Source organism: Chenopodium album, chromosome 7, assembly GCF_948465745.1.
Source record: "Chenopodium album chromosome 7, dcCheAlbu1.1, whole genome shotgun sequence".
In the NCBI taxonomy this organism is placed as follows: Eukaryota; Viridiplantae; Streptophyta; class Magnoliopsida; order Caryophyllales; family Amaranthaceae; genus Chenopodium; species Chenopodium album.
In genome coordinates this window covers 4,904,176-4,917,432 of record NC_137840.1, presented here as the reverse complement: position 1 = coordinate 4,917,432, position 13,257 = coordinate 4,904,176, and the positions used below count along the sequence as shown (strand labels likewise).

General features: G+C 34.3%; 1 protein-coding gene across 1 annotated transcript; it reads right to left on the bottom strand.

The window, feature by feature from the left end:
• Positions 1 to 693: 693 nt before the first annotated feature.
• LOC145639918 (uncharacterized) lies at positions 694 to 4,671 on the bottom strand. The gene is made up of 3 exons (XM_081691239.1): positions 4,047 to 4,671; positions 2,073 to 3,380; positions 694 to 1,973 (listed from the first exon to the last, which is right to left on the bottom strand). The coding sequence occupies exons 1-3, from the start codon at positions 4,669 to 4,671 to the stop codon at positions 694 to 696; spliced, it is 3,213 nt and encodes a 1,070-aa protein (XP_081547365.1).
• Between the last annotated feature and the right edge of the window lie 8,586 nt (positions 4,672 to 13,257).

The following is a 13,257-nucleotide window of genomic DNA, read 5'->3' as shown; positions in this document are numbered from 1 at the left end:
TATCGCTTATGTATGTGGCAAACTGGCAATTTGATGACGTGGCTAAATAAGAAAAAGAAAGTGATACATGAAAATATGACACTCCTTGCCTTTGAGTTTTAATAATAATAACTAGTTGTTGGCTCAGGCGATGCCCCGACACATCATTTTTTATAAGTTTGATAAAAATTAATTAAAAAGAGTTAATATTTAAACAATATAATATTAATAAGTGCATGAATATAATAATCTATATTATATTTCATTTATATATACTTGTATAAGATATGTCTCATTTAAATATAGAGGTTATACATATGAAAAGTTTTTAAGTAAATTAGACATTATTATAGAGAATTAAAGTCACACCAATGAATGAAGAGTTTTTCAAGTAAATCAAACATTATTATAGAGAATTAAAATCAAGCCAATGAAGTGTTTTTTTTTTTTTTTTTTTTTTTTTTTGGACACGATGAAGAGTTTTCCAAAGTGACTACATTACTACAATTATTCAATGTGGGAGAGAGAATGGTAAACACACATAGGATGACACATGACACAAATGTGGTACCAACTCATCATAAGTAAGGGTGACATATGGCATTATTATGTTGTTCCCATGAGTTTTAATAATATTATAGATAATATTTTATTTTATTTTATTTTTTTTTTTTTTTTTTTTTTTTTTTTGAGGAAAATCTCCAAGAGGAGCCCTTAACTTTCATTCATAGATAAATCACCTGCAAGAGCAAAGCTAACAACAGAAGGAAAATCACCAACCCAAACCCGACTTCCTACTTCCCATGGCATGCTATGAGCAAGCACATGGGCTACTCTATTCCCTTCCCTTCGAACAAAACTCCAAGCAACACTACCTAGCAGACTACAAAAATGACGAATGTCATCCAAGATCATATGAAAACAACTTCTACCAACCTCCCGCGACTTCATTGCGTTGATCAACCCTTGACAATCACTCTCCACCACTACTCTCCTCCAGCCATCCTCGACTGCAGCTTTAACTCCAAGAAGTAAAGCTTTTGCCTCAGCAATCCGGGGATCCCACAAGTCCTCAAAGCTCCACGCAGCAGCAAACAAGGCTGCCCCCTTCTCATCACGAATCACAGCACCTGCACTTGACCCAAGACCCTCACATGACCCTCCATCGACATTGAGCTTCACCCATCCCGTAGGAGGGGGCTTCCACCTCTGCCTCCCTCTTCCAACAGCCGCACGCACCCCCTTCTCATCACCCCCCTTCAGCTCACTAATAATTTTAGTAACATATTCCATGGAACGCCTTGGATCACAATGCACCCCTTCAAAAATCCACTTATTTCTCGCACTCCAAATCTCCCAACAGACTGTCATAAACATCCCATGTTCTTCTGCAGGCAGCCTTTCAAAACAAGCAGTAGCTAACTCACCAAATGACTGAAAGCATCCAGTCATTGCACATCCCAGCTCACACTCATCCCATAAGAGACGAGCTATGATACAATCCCTTAAGCAATGTAGCTCTGTCTCGTCTTCAACCCCACACACCGAGCAAGTGGTATTTTTCCCCCGAATTCTCTTATTTAAACCCACTAATGTCGGCAGTGCCCCTCTACATGCCCTCCAAAAGAACACCTTCACCCTTGGTAATGTGACAGCAGCCCACATCTTCCCCCAAAACTTCGAAGAGCTCGAACCCGACGACCTGAAATCAGCCTCATAATCCCCAAAAATAGCTCGGTAAGCAGATCGAACCGAATAGTCCCCTCCTTTCTCCAAATTCCAGCAGATAGTATCATCTAATACACGCACACTCAGAGGAATACTCAGAATGCGTTCTTGCTCAAAAGGTAGAAAAATCTCTTTCACCTTAGGCACATTCCATGAAGCCGTGGGAAGGTGTATCAAGTCACAAACTTTAAGGTTCAGTGACTGACTTCCTCTCGGGGTTATAACCCTTCGAGATTGTGTTCCAGGAATCCACTCACACTTCCAAACTGGAATACTACACCCATCCCCCACTCTCCACCTCAACCCTCTTTGCACCACCCACCTAACGCTCTAAATACCTCGCCATGTGTAACTTGGCATATTACCAAGTTCCGCATCCAAATAAGACCTTTCAGCGAAATAGCGAGCTTTAAGAACCCGAGCCACCAAACTATCTGGGAATTGAATCAACCTCCATGCTTGCTTGCCAAGGAGAGCCGCATTAAACGCTTTAAAATCCCTGAAACCCAACCCTCCACTAGCTTTCGGTTCGCATAGCTTCTTCCAAGCCACCCAATGGATTTTACGTTCCCCATTTTTCTGTCCCCACCAAAAATTAGCCACCATCGAACACAATTCGTCACAAAAAGAAGAGGGAAATTTGAACACACTCATCGCGTAGGTTGGAATCGATTGGGCCACGGCCTTAATCAAAACTTTCCGACCCGCCTTAGACATATATCCCCCCTTCCACCCTTGAAGTCTCTTCCATAACTTCTCCCGGATATCTTTCGTAATCACCCTTTTTGACCTCCCCACCACCGTGGGAAGACCAAGGTACTTGTCATGCACATCCACAATGTTCACCCGAAGAGCATTAGCCAAATCCTCCCTTCTATCAACCGGAACCCCTTTAATAAAAGTCACCGTCGTCTTCCCAAAATTTACCATCTGCCCCGAAGCTATCTCATAAGTATGAAGAACCTCTCGAATGGTATCAACTTTGTTCAAATTTGCCTTTGCGAAAATAATACTGTCATCCGCAAAAAACAAATGTGAGATGGTTGGTGCCGACGGAGCCACGCGTATACCATGTAAATGTCCCAATGCCACTGCTCTATTAAGGAGCCCCGATAAGGCTTCTGCACAAAGGATGAACAAGTAGGGGGATAGAGGATCACCTTGACGTAAACCCCGAGACGGAGTAAACTCCCCCGAAGGTGCCCCATTTATGAGAACTGAAAAAGAGACAGTAGAGATACAATGTATGACCCGATCCACCCATTGCTCTGCAAATCCAAACTTAATCATCACAGCTCTCAAAAAACTCCACTCCACTCTATCATACGCCTTAGCCATGTCCAATTTCAGAGCCAGAAAACCACTCTCACTCCCTGAATTTTTCATATGATGGAACAGCTCAAAGGCAACCAAAATATTATCAGTGATTAATCTTCCCGGGGTGAAAGCACTCTGATTAACAGAAGTAATATCAGAGAGAAAAATTTTCAACCGATTAGCCAAAACCTTCGTGATCAATTTATAAATTACATTACATAAACTAATCGGTCTGTATTCAGTCATTTTATCCAGATCTTTCTTCTTCGGAATAAGCACAATAAAAGTACTATTAATTTTTTCCGGAATAACAGCTCCATTAAGAACACTAATGACTAAAGCAATAACAGAAGGCCCTACAATATTCCAATAAGTCTGGAAAAAAAGAGGACACAACCATCCGGGCCCGGAGCTTTCAAAGGGTGCATTTGTTTAAGGGCAAGGAACACTTCATCTGCCGTATAAGGAGCACAAAGCCTCGAATTCATCTCACTTGTGACCCTTGTATCGATACCAGCCAAGGCCTCATCGAACTGTGATGGCAACGAAGAGGTAAATAATATCTTAAAATAATCATTAGCCACGGAACAAATCTGCTCCTTCTCTACATGTGTCACCCCATCGTCAGTCACAAGGTGGGAAATGCGATTTTTGCTACGACGTTGCGAGGCTTTCCTGTGAAAGAAATTAGTGTTACGATCCCCTGACTCCAACTACAAGGCCCTCGACCTTTGTCTCCAATATATTTCCTCTAGATGAAGTAAGGCATTAATTTCTCGAACCACCTTCTTCCTCTCATTCACTTGCGCCTCAGCACGGCCCCCCTTATTCAAGACCCCCAATCTCTTCCTTTTCTTCCTAATCTCCCTGAAAACTTGCCCATACTCTCTGCTGCTCCACATTTGCAGCTCCGAAGCACACTTCTCAAGCTTTAACTCGACAGAAGGACCCCCTAGCTGTCAGGCGTCCCTGACCATATCTTCACATTTCTCGTGCTCGCTCAAATCTGAATATTTTCTCACTTTCTTTGCCATTCATTCCAACCTGCTCATCCAATACTAGTTTAATTGGAGCGTGGTCTGACCATTCACGCTCCAAATTAAACAATTTTGCTCTCTCGAAAGCATCGAACCAGTCATTATTAGCAAGGGCTCTATCGAGTCTACATTGGGTATTATCATCACCACTTTGTCCAGTATCATAAGTAAAAGCGTACCCCGAGAAAGGAACATCACGTAACAAACACACATCAATTGCCTCTTTGAAATTCTCCATTTGCCAATTAGCACGATTTCTACCCCCTTTCTTCTCCGAGTCAGACAAAATTTCATTATAATCCCCAATGCACACCCAAGCCATGTCACACCCCGTCGCTAGTTCACCCAGAAGCTTCCATGAGAGATATCGGTTTTGAACCTCCGGCCACCCATAGAAACCAGTTAGCCTCCATTTGATACTTCCCACACCCTTCACCACTACTACATCAATATGATGAATTGACATAGACCTCAACTCTACATCGATGCCTTTCAACCAAAACAAAGCTACTCCCCCGGACCTCCCCTGGCTATCTACCACAAGACCATCATAACCCAACAACTTCGCACGAATTTTATTCATCTCCCTACTACTCAACTTCGTCTCCATTATAAAAATGAAAGACGGGGCCTCTCTCCGTACTAAGTTCCGGAGATTATTAACTGCAGGAGTATTGCCCAGCCCCCTGCAGTTAATGCTCAGAATACTCATTGAGCTTGGCGGGGTAGCTCGAATGCTACCTCCGCCGACCGCAATCCATTAGAATTTCCATCAGTCATAGGCTTTTTGGACACATTCTCCAATTCTAGCAATCCCTCACTGCCCTCCCTGCTCCTTTTCCCTAATAAAGCATCTCCTTCAAAGTCCATCTTACAAACCCCCGTACCCCCTTTGTCTTTTATCCCTCTCTTAAATTTCTTTCCCCCCCACTTCCCAGCTTTCTTTCCCCCCCCCCCTCCCCTGCCACAAAAGCCAAATTCATCACCCCCATACCCATCTCCTTACCCCCAATACCCCCTGCTGCCTCAACTCCCTCCCCCTCACTACCACAAGACCCATCATTCTCAACACTCACATCCTCCAACCCTTGAGCAGATAGCTCCTTTCAGCCACCTCAGAAGCGTAGTCTACAATTTTATTCACCTCACCCAACTCAACCTCTTTGTCTGTCTTTTGGTTACTCAACACAGTGTCTTGCGATTGCAAAGCAATAGGTTTATGCGTGAACACAAGTTTACGTTGAGGTGCTGAACGTATACTATCCATCTCCTTCTTAAACTTTTCTCTCCCCTTGCGCGGTGAGGCTCTCAGCCAAAGTCCCCATTGCTTCTCATCTGGTTCATCCTCTTCAGCAATATTAGGACAATCTTTCTCCGTATGTCCCAAACTTCCACACAAAAAGCAAAATGTTGACAGACGCTCGTACTTAAATTGGATGCTTGAAATCGCCCCCTTCTTGTTCCTGATCTTTTGAACCCGCCTCAGCGGCTTCGAAGTGTCCACCATAATCCTAACCCTTCTTGACTTATCCCAAGCCAATTCATCATCTTCAACCTCTAAAACCACCCCCACCTTCTCAGCTATGATTTTGACATCCGAGTTTGGCCGGCTGTCCAAGGGTAAATTATAGAGTCGCACCCAAAAAGGGCAGTATTTAAGTTCGATTGATTCTGGTTGTTCATCCCCATTAATATCTCCCAATAGCAGCAATTGGTTATCGAAATTCCAAGACGCACCATCAAGAACCTTCTCCTTGTCACGCCAATGGAAGAATTGGATTATAAATAAATTATTTTCGATTTTCCGGAAAACAACATTGCGTTTCAACGACCAGACCTGTTTTAAAGTCCTCTGAAGGGCTTCAAAATTATACGATCTCACCGTCAAAATTTTACCAACAAGAGACAGGGCAATCTTGCTTCCATCAGCCTCCGAATTAGAGGCCCCCAAATCAGCAATATCGTCTTCTTCCGCCGTAATCTTCAAATTCGACCACTTCGTCGCCATCTCGTCCTCCATCTCGACCCAAAACACCCCGCACGAGGGGAGTCAGACTTGTACAAGCAAGAGCACCACCACTCTGACCTCCGTAAAATAGGAACCCTATTCTCCAGAGCGAGACTCGAAAGAAGCGTTTATTATTAGAGTCTTGAATTAATATTATAGATAATATTGATATCACTAAATATTAATAACTACATTATTATAAAAAGTTAATTATTAATAAGTGAATGATTATAAAAAGTTTAAAATATATTATTAAGACAGATATAACAAGATCCCACATGATAATGTTTTACACTCCTTCTGTTACGAATTACTCGCAACAAAAGGGGGGGATTGCGGGCTCCTAGCTTAGACAAAAGTTCTTAAAGTGTAATTATTGAAAAATAAGGACATGTAATTAGTACTAATCCAACCAAAAAAAATAATAATTAAACCAAATCAAACACAGCCACCCAACACCGTACCACCACCACCACTTAGCAGCATACCAACCAATACCGTACCACCACGACCTAGCAGCACCACAATCGAACCCACAATCGAATCCAGGAATCCACGAATTTGAGCGCCACCAAGCCCACCATCCATAAACCCCATAACCCTCAACCGACGAATCGAACAACGAACCCCAAAACCCTTAACCTTCAACCCACAATCGATCCCACGAATTTGAGCACCACCACCCACAACCGACGAACCCACAAACCCCAAAACCCTCAACCCGGAATCTTGAATTCGAACCCATAACCTCAAAATTCATAACCCACGAACCTAAAACCCGATCCCACAAAAACCCAAACACGAATTTAAAACCAAAACCCACGAAAATCGTAAGATTTGGAAAACCCACAACAAAAGGAAGGTCTTCTTCAACAATTTATGATAATGGGGTTGGAGGAGGAGAAAAAAATATGGGGATGAGGAAGAAAATGAAAAAGGAAGAGAGAGAAAGATTATGGAGAAGATGATTTTAGAAAGATAAGATGAATTTAATTAGATTAAGGGCCTGTTTTGATTAACTGAACTGAGCTGAACTGAACTGAACTGAACATATTGGATCTAAACTGAACCGAACCGAACTGAATATTTTATGTGAGAAGGAAATTAAGAACTGAACTGAACTGAACTTATTGGAGCTGAACTGAACTGAACTGAAAATAAGCTGAAGAGAACATACCCTAAATTAGTTTTAATTAATTATGTTTAAAGTATGTAATTGAGGTTATAAAAATTTATGTAAGGGTATTTTTGTAATTTCATTTTAAAAAAAATTTACTAAAAAAATGAAAGATTTGGATTTTTTGCGAGTAATGTGTATCGGCTATTTGTATTAATTGTTGCGAGTAATATGTAACGGAGGGAGTACTTCCTTCGTTTCTTTTTAATTGCAACACACGTAGTTTTAGGAGATGATTAATTAAGGTAAACGAGTGATTTTATCAAAATAAATTTAACACAAGGATTTATCATGTGTAAAAATAAATCATTTTGAGTAATTTATCCGTTTTCATTACTCCATCCGTATTTTTTTTAAGTGTTATAGTTTGACCGTCACATTGTTTTAGGTAATTTAATTGACTTAAATAAAATAAGAGGTAAGTGGGATAGTTGGAGTATTAAAAAATTGTAAAAGAAAGATAGTGGGGTTAATAGTTAATTGAAAATTAATGAATGTGAGAGGAAATATATATTAAAAAAGTAGTAGTGAGTTTGGGTGGGGACCATAATAGGAGAGAAATATAATATTTTAATATAGCTTTTTGCCAAAATAGGAAGTGTAACACTTATTAAAACACGACCGGATTTGGTAAGTGTAACACTTAAAAAAAATACGGAGGGAGTATATAATATCAACCTCAAAGCGTGTGCCACAAGATTGTGTTTCAAGTAAATAGAAACAGAGGAAGTAATAATTATATAACACAATATATATCTAGTAAAAAAAGTCAATGAATAGTATCAAAAGGCAAAGGTCTCATGAATAGAGGTAGTATTAGGCCCCGTTCTTTAGAGCTGCTCTACTCTGCTCAAATCAGATCTGCTCTGCTCAAAAGAAATCTGCTCTGCTCTGCTCTGCACTGCTCTGCTCAAAAGAAATCTGCACTGCTCTGCTCTATTTTCAAATAATAATTAATAATAATAATAATAATTAATATTCAATAATACTAATAATTAATATTGTATTGATGATAATAATTTATTATTTTGAATAATTATAATAATTATTAATATTAAATATAATTATAATAATTATAAATATTAAAAATAATTTTAATAATTATTAATAATAATTAATATTTATTAATCATAATAATAATTATTAATAATAGTTATAATTATTAATATTTAATAATTCAAACTATTAAGAATTAATATTTAATAATATTATTAATTAATAATTTCTAATAATTATAACAATTTTTTCAAATAAATAAATAATAATAATAACAATTTCTTTTATAAACAATTGATATTATAATGACAATTTGTTAAAACATTTTATGTATGTGGTATTGATTGTTAGTTCATTGACATATGTTTCTACTATTAACATATGTTAAATATGGTATACATATATTTATGTTTTCACTCACCTAAATCAATGGTATGCACTTAATAATAGTAATAGCAATAGCAATAGCAATAGCAATAGCAATAGCAATAGCAATAGCAATAGCAATAATAATAATAATAATAATAATAATAATAATAATAATAATAATAATAATAATAATAATAATAATAAAAAAAAAAATTAATAGTAATAATATTAATATATAATAATAATAATAGTAATAATAATAATAATAATAATAATAATAATAATAATAATAATAATAATAATAATAATAATAATAATAATAATAATAATAATAATGGTAATGGTAATAATAATGGTAATGGTAATCATGATGATGATGATGATGATGATGATGATGATGATGATGATGATGATGATGATAATAATAATAATAATAATAATAATAATAATAATAATAATAATAATAATAATAATAATAATAATAATAATAATAATAATAATAATAATAATAATAATTGGAAGATATATTCTGCAGGTGATGTCGCTGCCCCTAAACTCGTGAAGAAATTGGCAGATATATATTTCACAAAGGTTATCGCTTCTGCAAAATCCACCTTTTCTTTGTCTCCTCGGCAGTTGGCATTGTGGAAGTCGCAGCAGGGTGATCACACCTCTGCTTGGCTTCGGGCAGTCCCTATTTCTGGATTGAGTCAGACGATGAACGCTAAGACATACCGATGTGTGCTGTGTTATCGGATGGGTGTTCCATTGTTCTTTATCTCGACACCGTGCTCTGCTTGCTCGCTGGTTTTTACTGGGGATGTATTCGGCGACCATGCGGTGTCGTGTGCTGGCATTGTAGGTATTAAACATCGGCACATTGTTGTTCGGTATACATTTGTTGATTTTTGCTACAGATCTGGGATTTCAGCAAGAAAGGAGGTTGACATAGGATTGTCTGGAGGGAATGACGGGGCCCTCTTACCTGCCGATGTGTTACTTTATTCATGGGATCGTGGTCGTGATTTATGTGTCGACTTCACAGGGTCGATCTTCTCCTTTGACACAGACAAGGCTATCTGACTTTGTTCCAGGACGGGTTGTGGCTGATGCGGCTCATCGGAAGCGGGTTAAGTATGAAACTTGTTGTCTGCGCGATTGGATATGGTTTAATTTCATTCATTCCCTTCTCCTTTTCTTCGCTTGGGGATTTAGAGAAGGAGGTTGTTGCGTTGCTGAAGCGGATTCAAAGGTTCTCGACGACGCAACACATTGGGGCTCGTGCTGTAGCTCATATATTCACTAGGGTAGGCTTTGCTATAGCTAGAGGAGTGGGGGCCCAGATTGTATCTCGGCTTCCTACTAATTTATTGTAGGTTGTATGACTTTTGTTTTTGTGATATAATAATAATAATAATAATAATAATAATAATAATAATAATAATAATAATAATAATAATAATAATAATAATAGTAATAATAATAATAGTAATAATAATAATAGTAATAATAATAATAGTAATAATAATAATAGTAATAATAATAATAGTAATAATAATAATAATAGTAATTGTAATAATAATAGTAATAATAATAATAATAATAATAATAATAATAATAATAATAATAATAATAATAATAATAATAATGTTAATAGTAATTGTAATAATAATAATAATAATAATAGTAATAATAATAGTAATAATAATAATAATTGTAATAATAATAATAGTAATAATAATAATAATAGTAATTGTAATAATAATAGTAATAATAATAACAATAATAATAATAATAATAATAATAATAATAATAATAATAATAATAATAATAATAATAATAATAATAATAATAATAATAATAATAATAATAATAATAATAATAATAATAATAATAATAATAATAATAATAATAATAATAATAATATTGAAATCTGCTCTGTTTTGCTCGGCTAGACTCTGCTCTGCTCAGCTGAAATTTATTCTGCTCTGCCTAAAAGCTCAAAAGAACAGGGACTTAGATTAGATTTGATTACTTATATCTTAATAGATTAGTCTACACTAGAGTAGAGTTGATTTCTAGGTTAAATCTCTACCTTATAAAAAATTTAACAATATTCTTATAAATAGTGCATGGACATTTATTTTCCTAAAATGTTCTTTTACATATTTGCCTCCGTTTGATGTCAAAATCCTTCATAAAAATGTTCTTTTACATATTTGCCTCCATTTGATGTCAAAAGCCAAGAACCTATATTCCCTTCATATTTTCCCTATTTGGAATTGATCATTATTATACAAAGTATAAAAGAGACTCTAAATTATTATTTTTTTAATATATATATATATATATATATATTTGATGTCATTTTTCTTTTTTCTTTTTTTTTTAATTTTTAATTTTTAGCTTACAACAAAAATTTATCAATTTATCGTAGGAAATTGAAACATTTTTAAATAGCACAACCTCCTACATTGAATTATGAGAACATATACTATATCATAATTTAAAATGTATGTAATTCTTTCATGTATAATAGCGATTTATTATTAAAATGTACAGATTAAAAATAGGTTTTATAATGATTGTGCATCGCACGGGTTCTAACCTAGTATATATAAAAACAAAATGTCAATCACTTGGATAAGTATTGTTTTTTATTTTTTATTTATTTACACTTATCATCACACTTAAATAGGAGGAAATTTAGGATAATTAGTGTTTTTTTTACACTTATAATTCACTTTGACATTGTGGACAAAAGCCAATCACTTTTCATCATTGGTAGTTTTGGAATTCGTAGCTTTTTTTTTTTTTTTTTTTTTTTTTTTTTGAACAATGCTTATTTTTTGAATGTATAAATTATGTTATGCAATTTGATAGTGGTGTATTTATAGGCAACCAACCACAATAGTATGCTTTTTTTTTTTTTTTTTTTTTTTTTTTTTTTTTTTTTTTTTTTGAGGAAAAGTATGCATTTATTATCTAATACAATACTTTACCTAATACGCAGTACAATACTTGTAGGTTTTTTTTTATTTTTTTTTTAGAAAAATTAAAAATATAAATAAAAATAATAAATTGATGCATCATACAACAAAATGGGAATTTTTTTTAATGTGGAAGCCACACTCAGTATAGGGAGGGGAATGTCAGCAAATTTCTGTTTGATTAATAGTTAATACTCCTCTGTTCCCTATTGATAGTCACTTTTGCCATTTTTTTTGTGACCCAAAATGTTAGTCACATTTGTTTTTTTCAAGTACCATTAATATTATTTTTTTACCAAAATTCTCTCCTATTTGTAAAAATATTTGTGCAAATTTAAAATTCCCATGTATTTTAATTACTTTCTCTTTCTACTTTTTTCTATACCCAATGTAAATTTACTTTTTCAATGTAATTTTGCTACTTCTTATTTATGTTTATTAATTCCTATAATTTTCTACCAAAAGTGACTATCAATGGGGGCCGGAGGGAGTATATATCTAGGTATCATACAAGCAGTCATAAAGCATAAAGGCTATCGATAATAGTTCTTCTCAATGCGTTAGTCATCCTGTATGCGATTGGATTCCCATAACTAAAAAAAATAGGGGCGTCGCATAAGCAGCTACAAAAGGGGGAAAAAATAAACAAAATAAAACAACAAATTAGATAAGAGAATTAAAGTTATTAGGTTTAAAAAAAAAAGTTATTAAATAAGGATGATTAAGGGTCTGTTCACATTTACTTAATTTCAGTTCAGTTCAATTCAGCTCCAATCAGAGGATGATTTTACAGTAGTCCTTTGAAAAATGACTACCATATAATTGTTTTTTTTTTTCACCTTATAAAATGGTCACAATTAGTCTTTTATATCTACTATGCATACATATTTTTTGAAAATTTTAATCCAACATATAATAATTATTTTCCGAGAAACTATAAAAGAATTAAAATTACATAAATGTAACTAAAAATTTGATAAATCAAAAAAATGTTGATAATACTTTTTTATACCTAAAATAAAGTAAAATAATTAATTATTGGAAAAAATATATCAATTATAAACTTTATAATCATGAAAACATTATGGTAATCATATTTCAAATAATTACCGTAAAATTTTCAATTAAATAAATAATTTAAAAAAAAATTGTATCATCACCATCTATAATTATCTTTTGCTTTTAGATAAATGTTTTAACACAAACATAGCATTGGCTATTGGGTACAAAATAATACGATAAATTATAAATCTATAAGATTTCTCATATCATTATAAAATAAAAACACTACCGATTTTTTTTTAATTGTACAATTATTATTAGATTAACTTGTGTTTAGCTCCTATGTAGGGATAAGTTATCATCCTTCAAAAAAAAAAAAAAAAAAAAAGGTTAACATGATAATATTGATAAAAATTGACAAGATAAAAACGTATTTTAGATAAGATTAGAAAAACATTTTGTACATATTTTAGTTTTTTTAAAAAAATCGATCTATTGTTGAGCCACATAAACGTAAAATAAATTGATTGGGATATAAAAGTTTTGTGGAAGAAACTTTATCACATCTTAGTTAGAACACTTCACTGAAAAATTTCTATTTAATAACTCATTGTTATGCATTTTACTATTTTATTTGGCTATTGATATGAACCT

Bases quoted from the DNA above. Each gene is read 5' to 3' on its own strand.
- LOC145639918 (XM_081691239.1), bottom strand. From the start codon at position 4,671: ATGGAGACGAAGTTGAGTAGTAGGGAGATGAATAAAATTCGTGCGAAG. The intron at 3,381-4,046 runs GTGAGAAAATAT...GGAATATTGTAG, and splicing joins TGGAATGAATGGCAAAGAAA to GGCCTTCTGTTATTGCTTTA. The intron at 1,974-2,072 runs GTAATATGCCAA...GTAGTATTCCAG, and splicing joins TTATTTGGATGCGGAACTTG to TTTGGAAGTGTGAGTGGATT.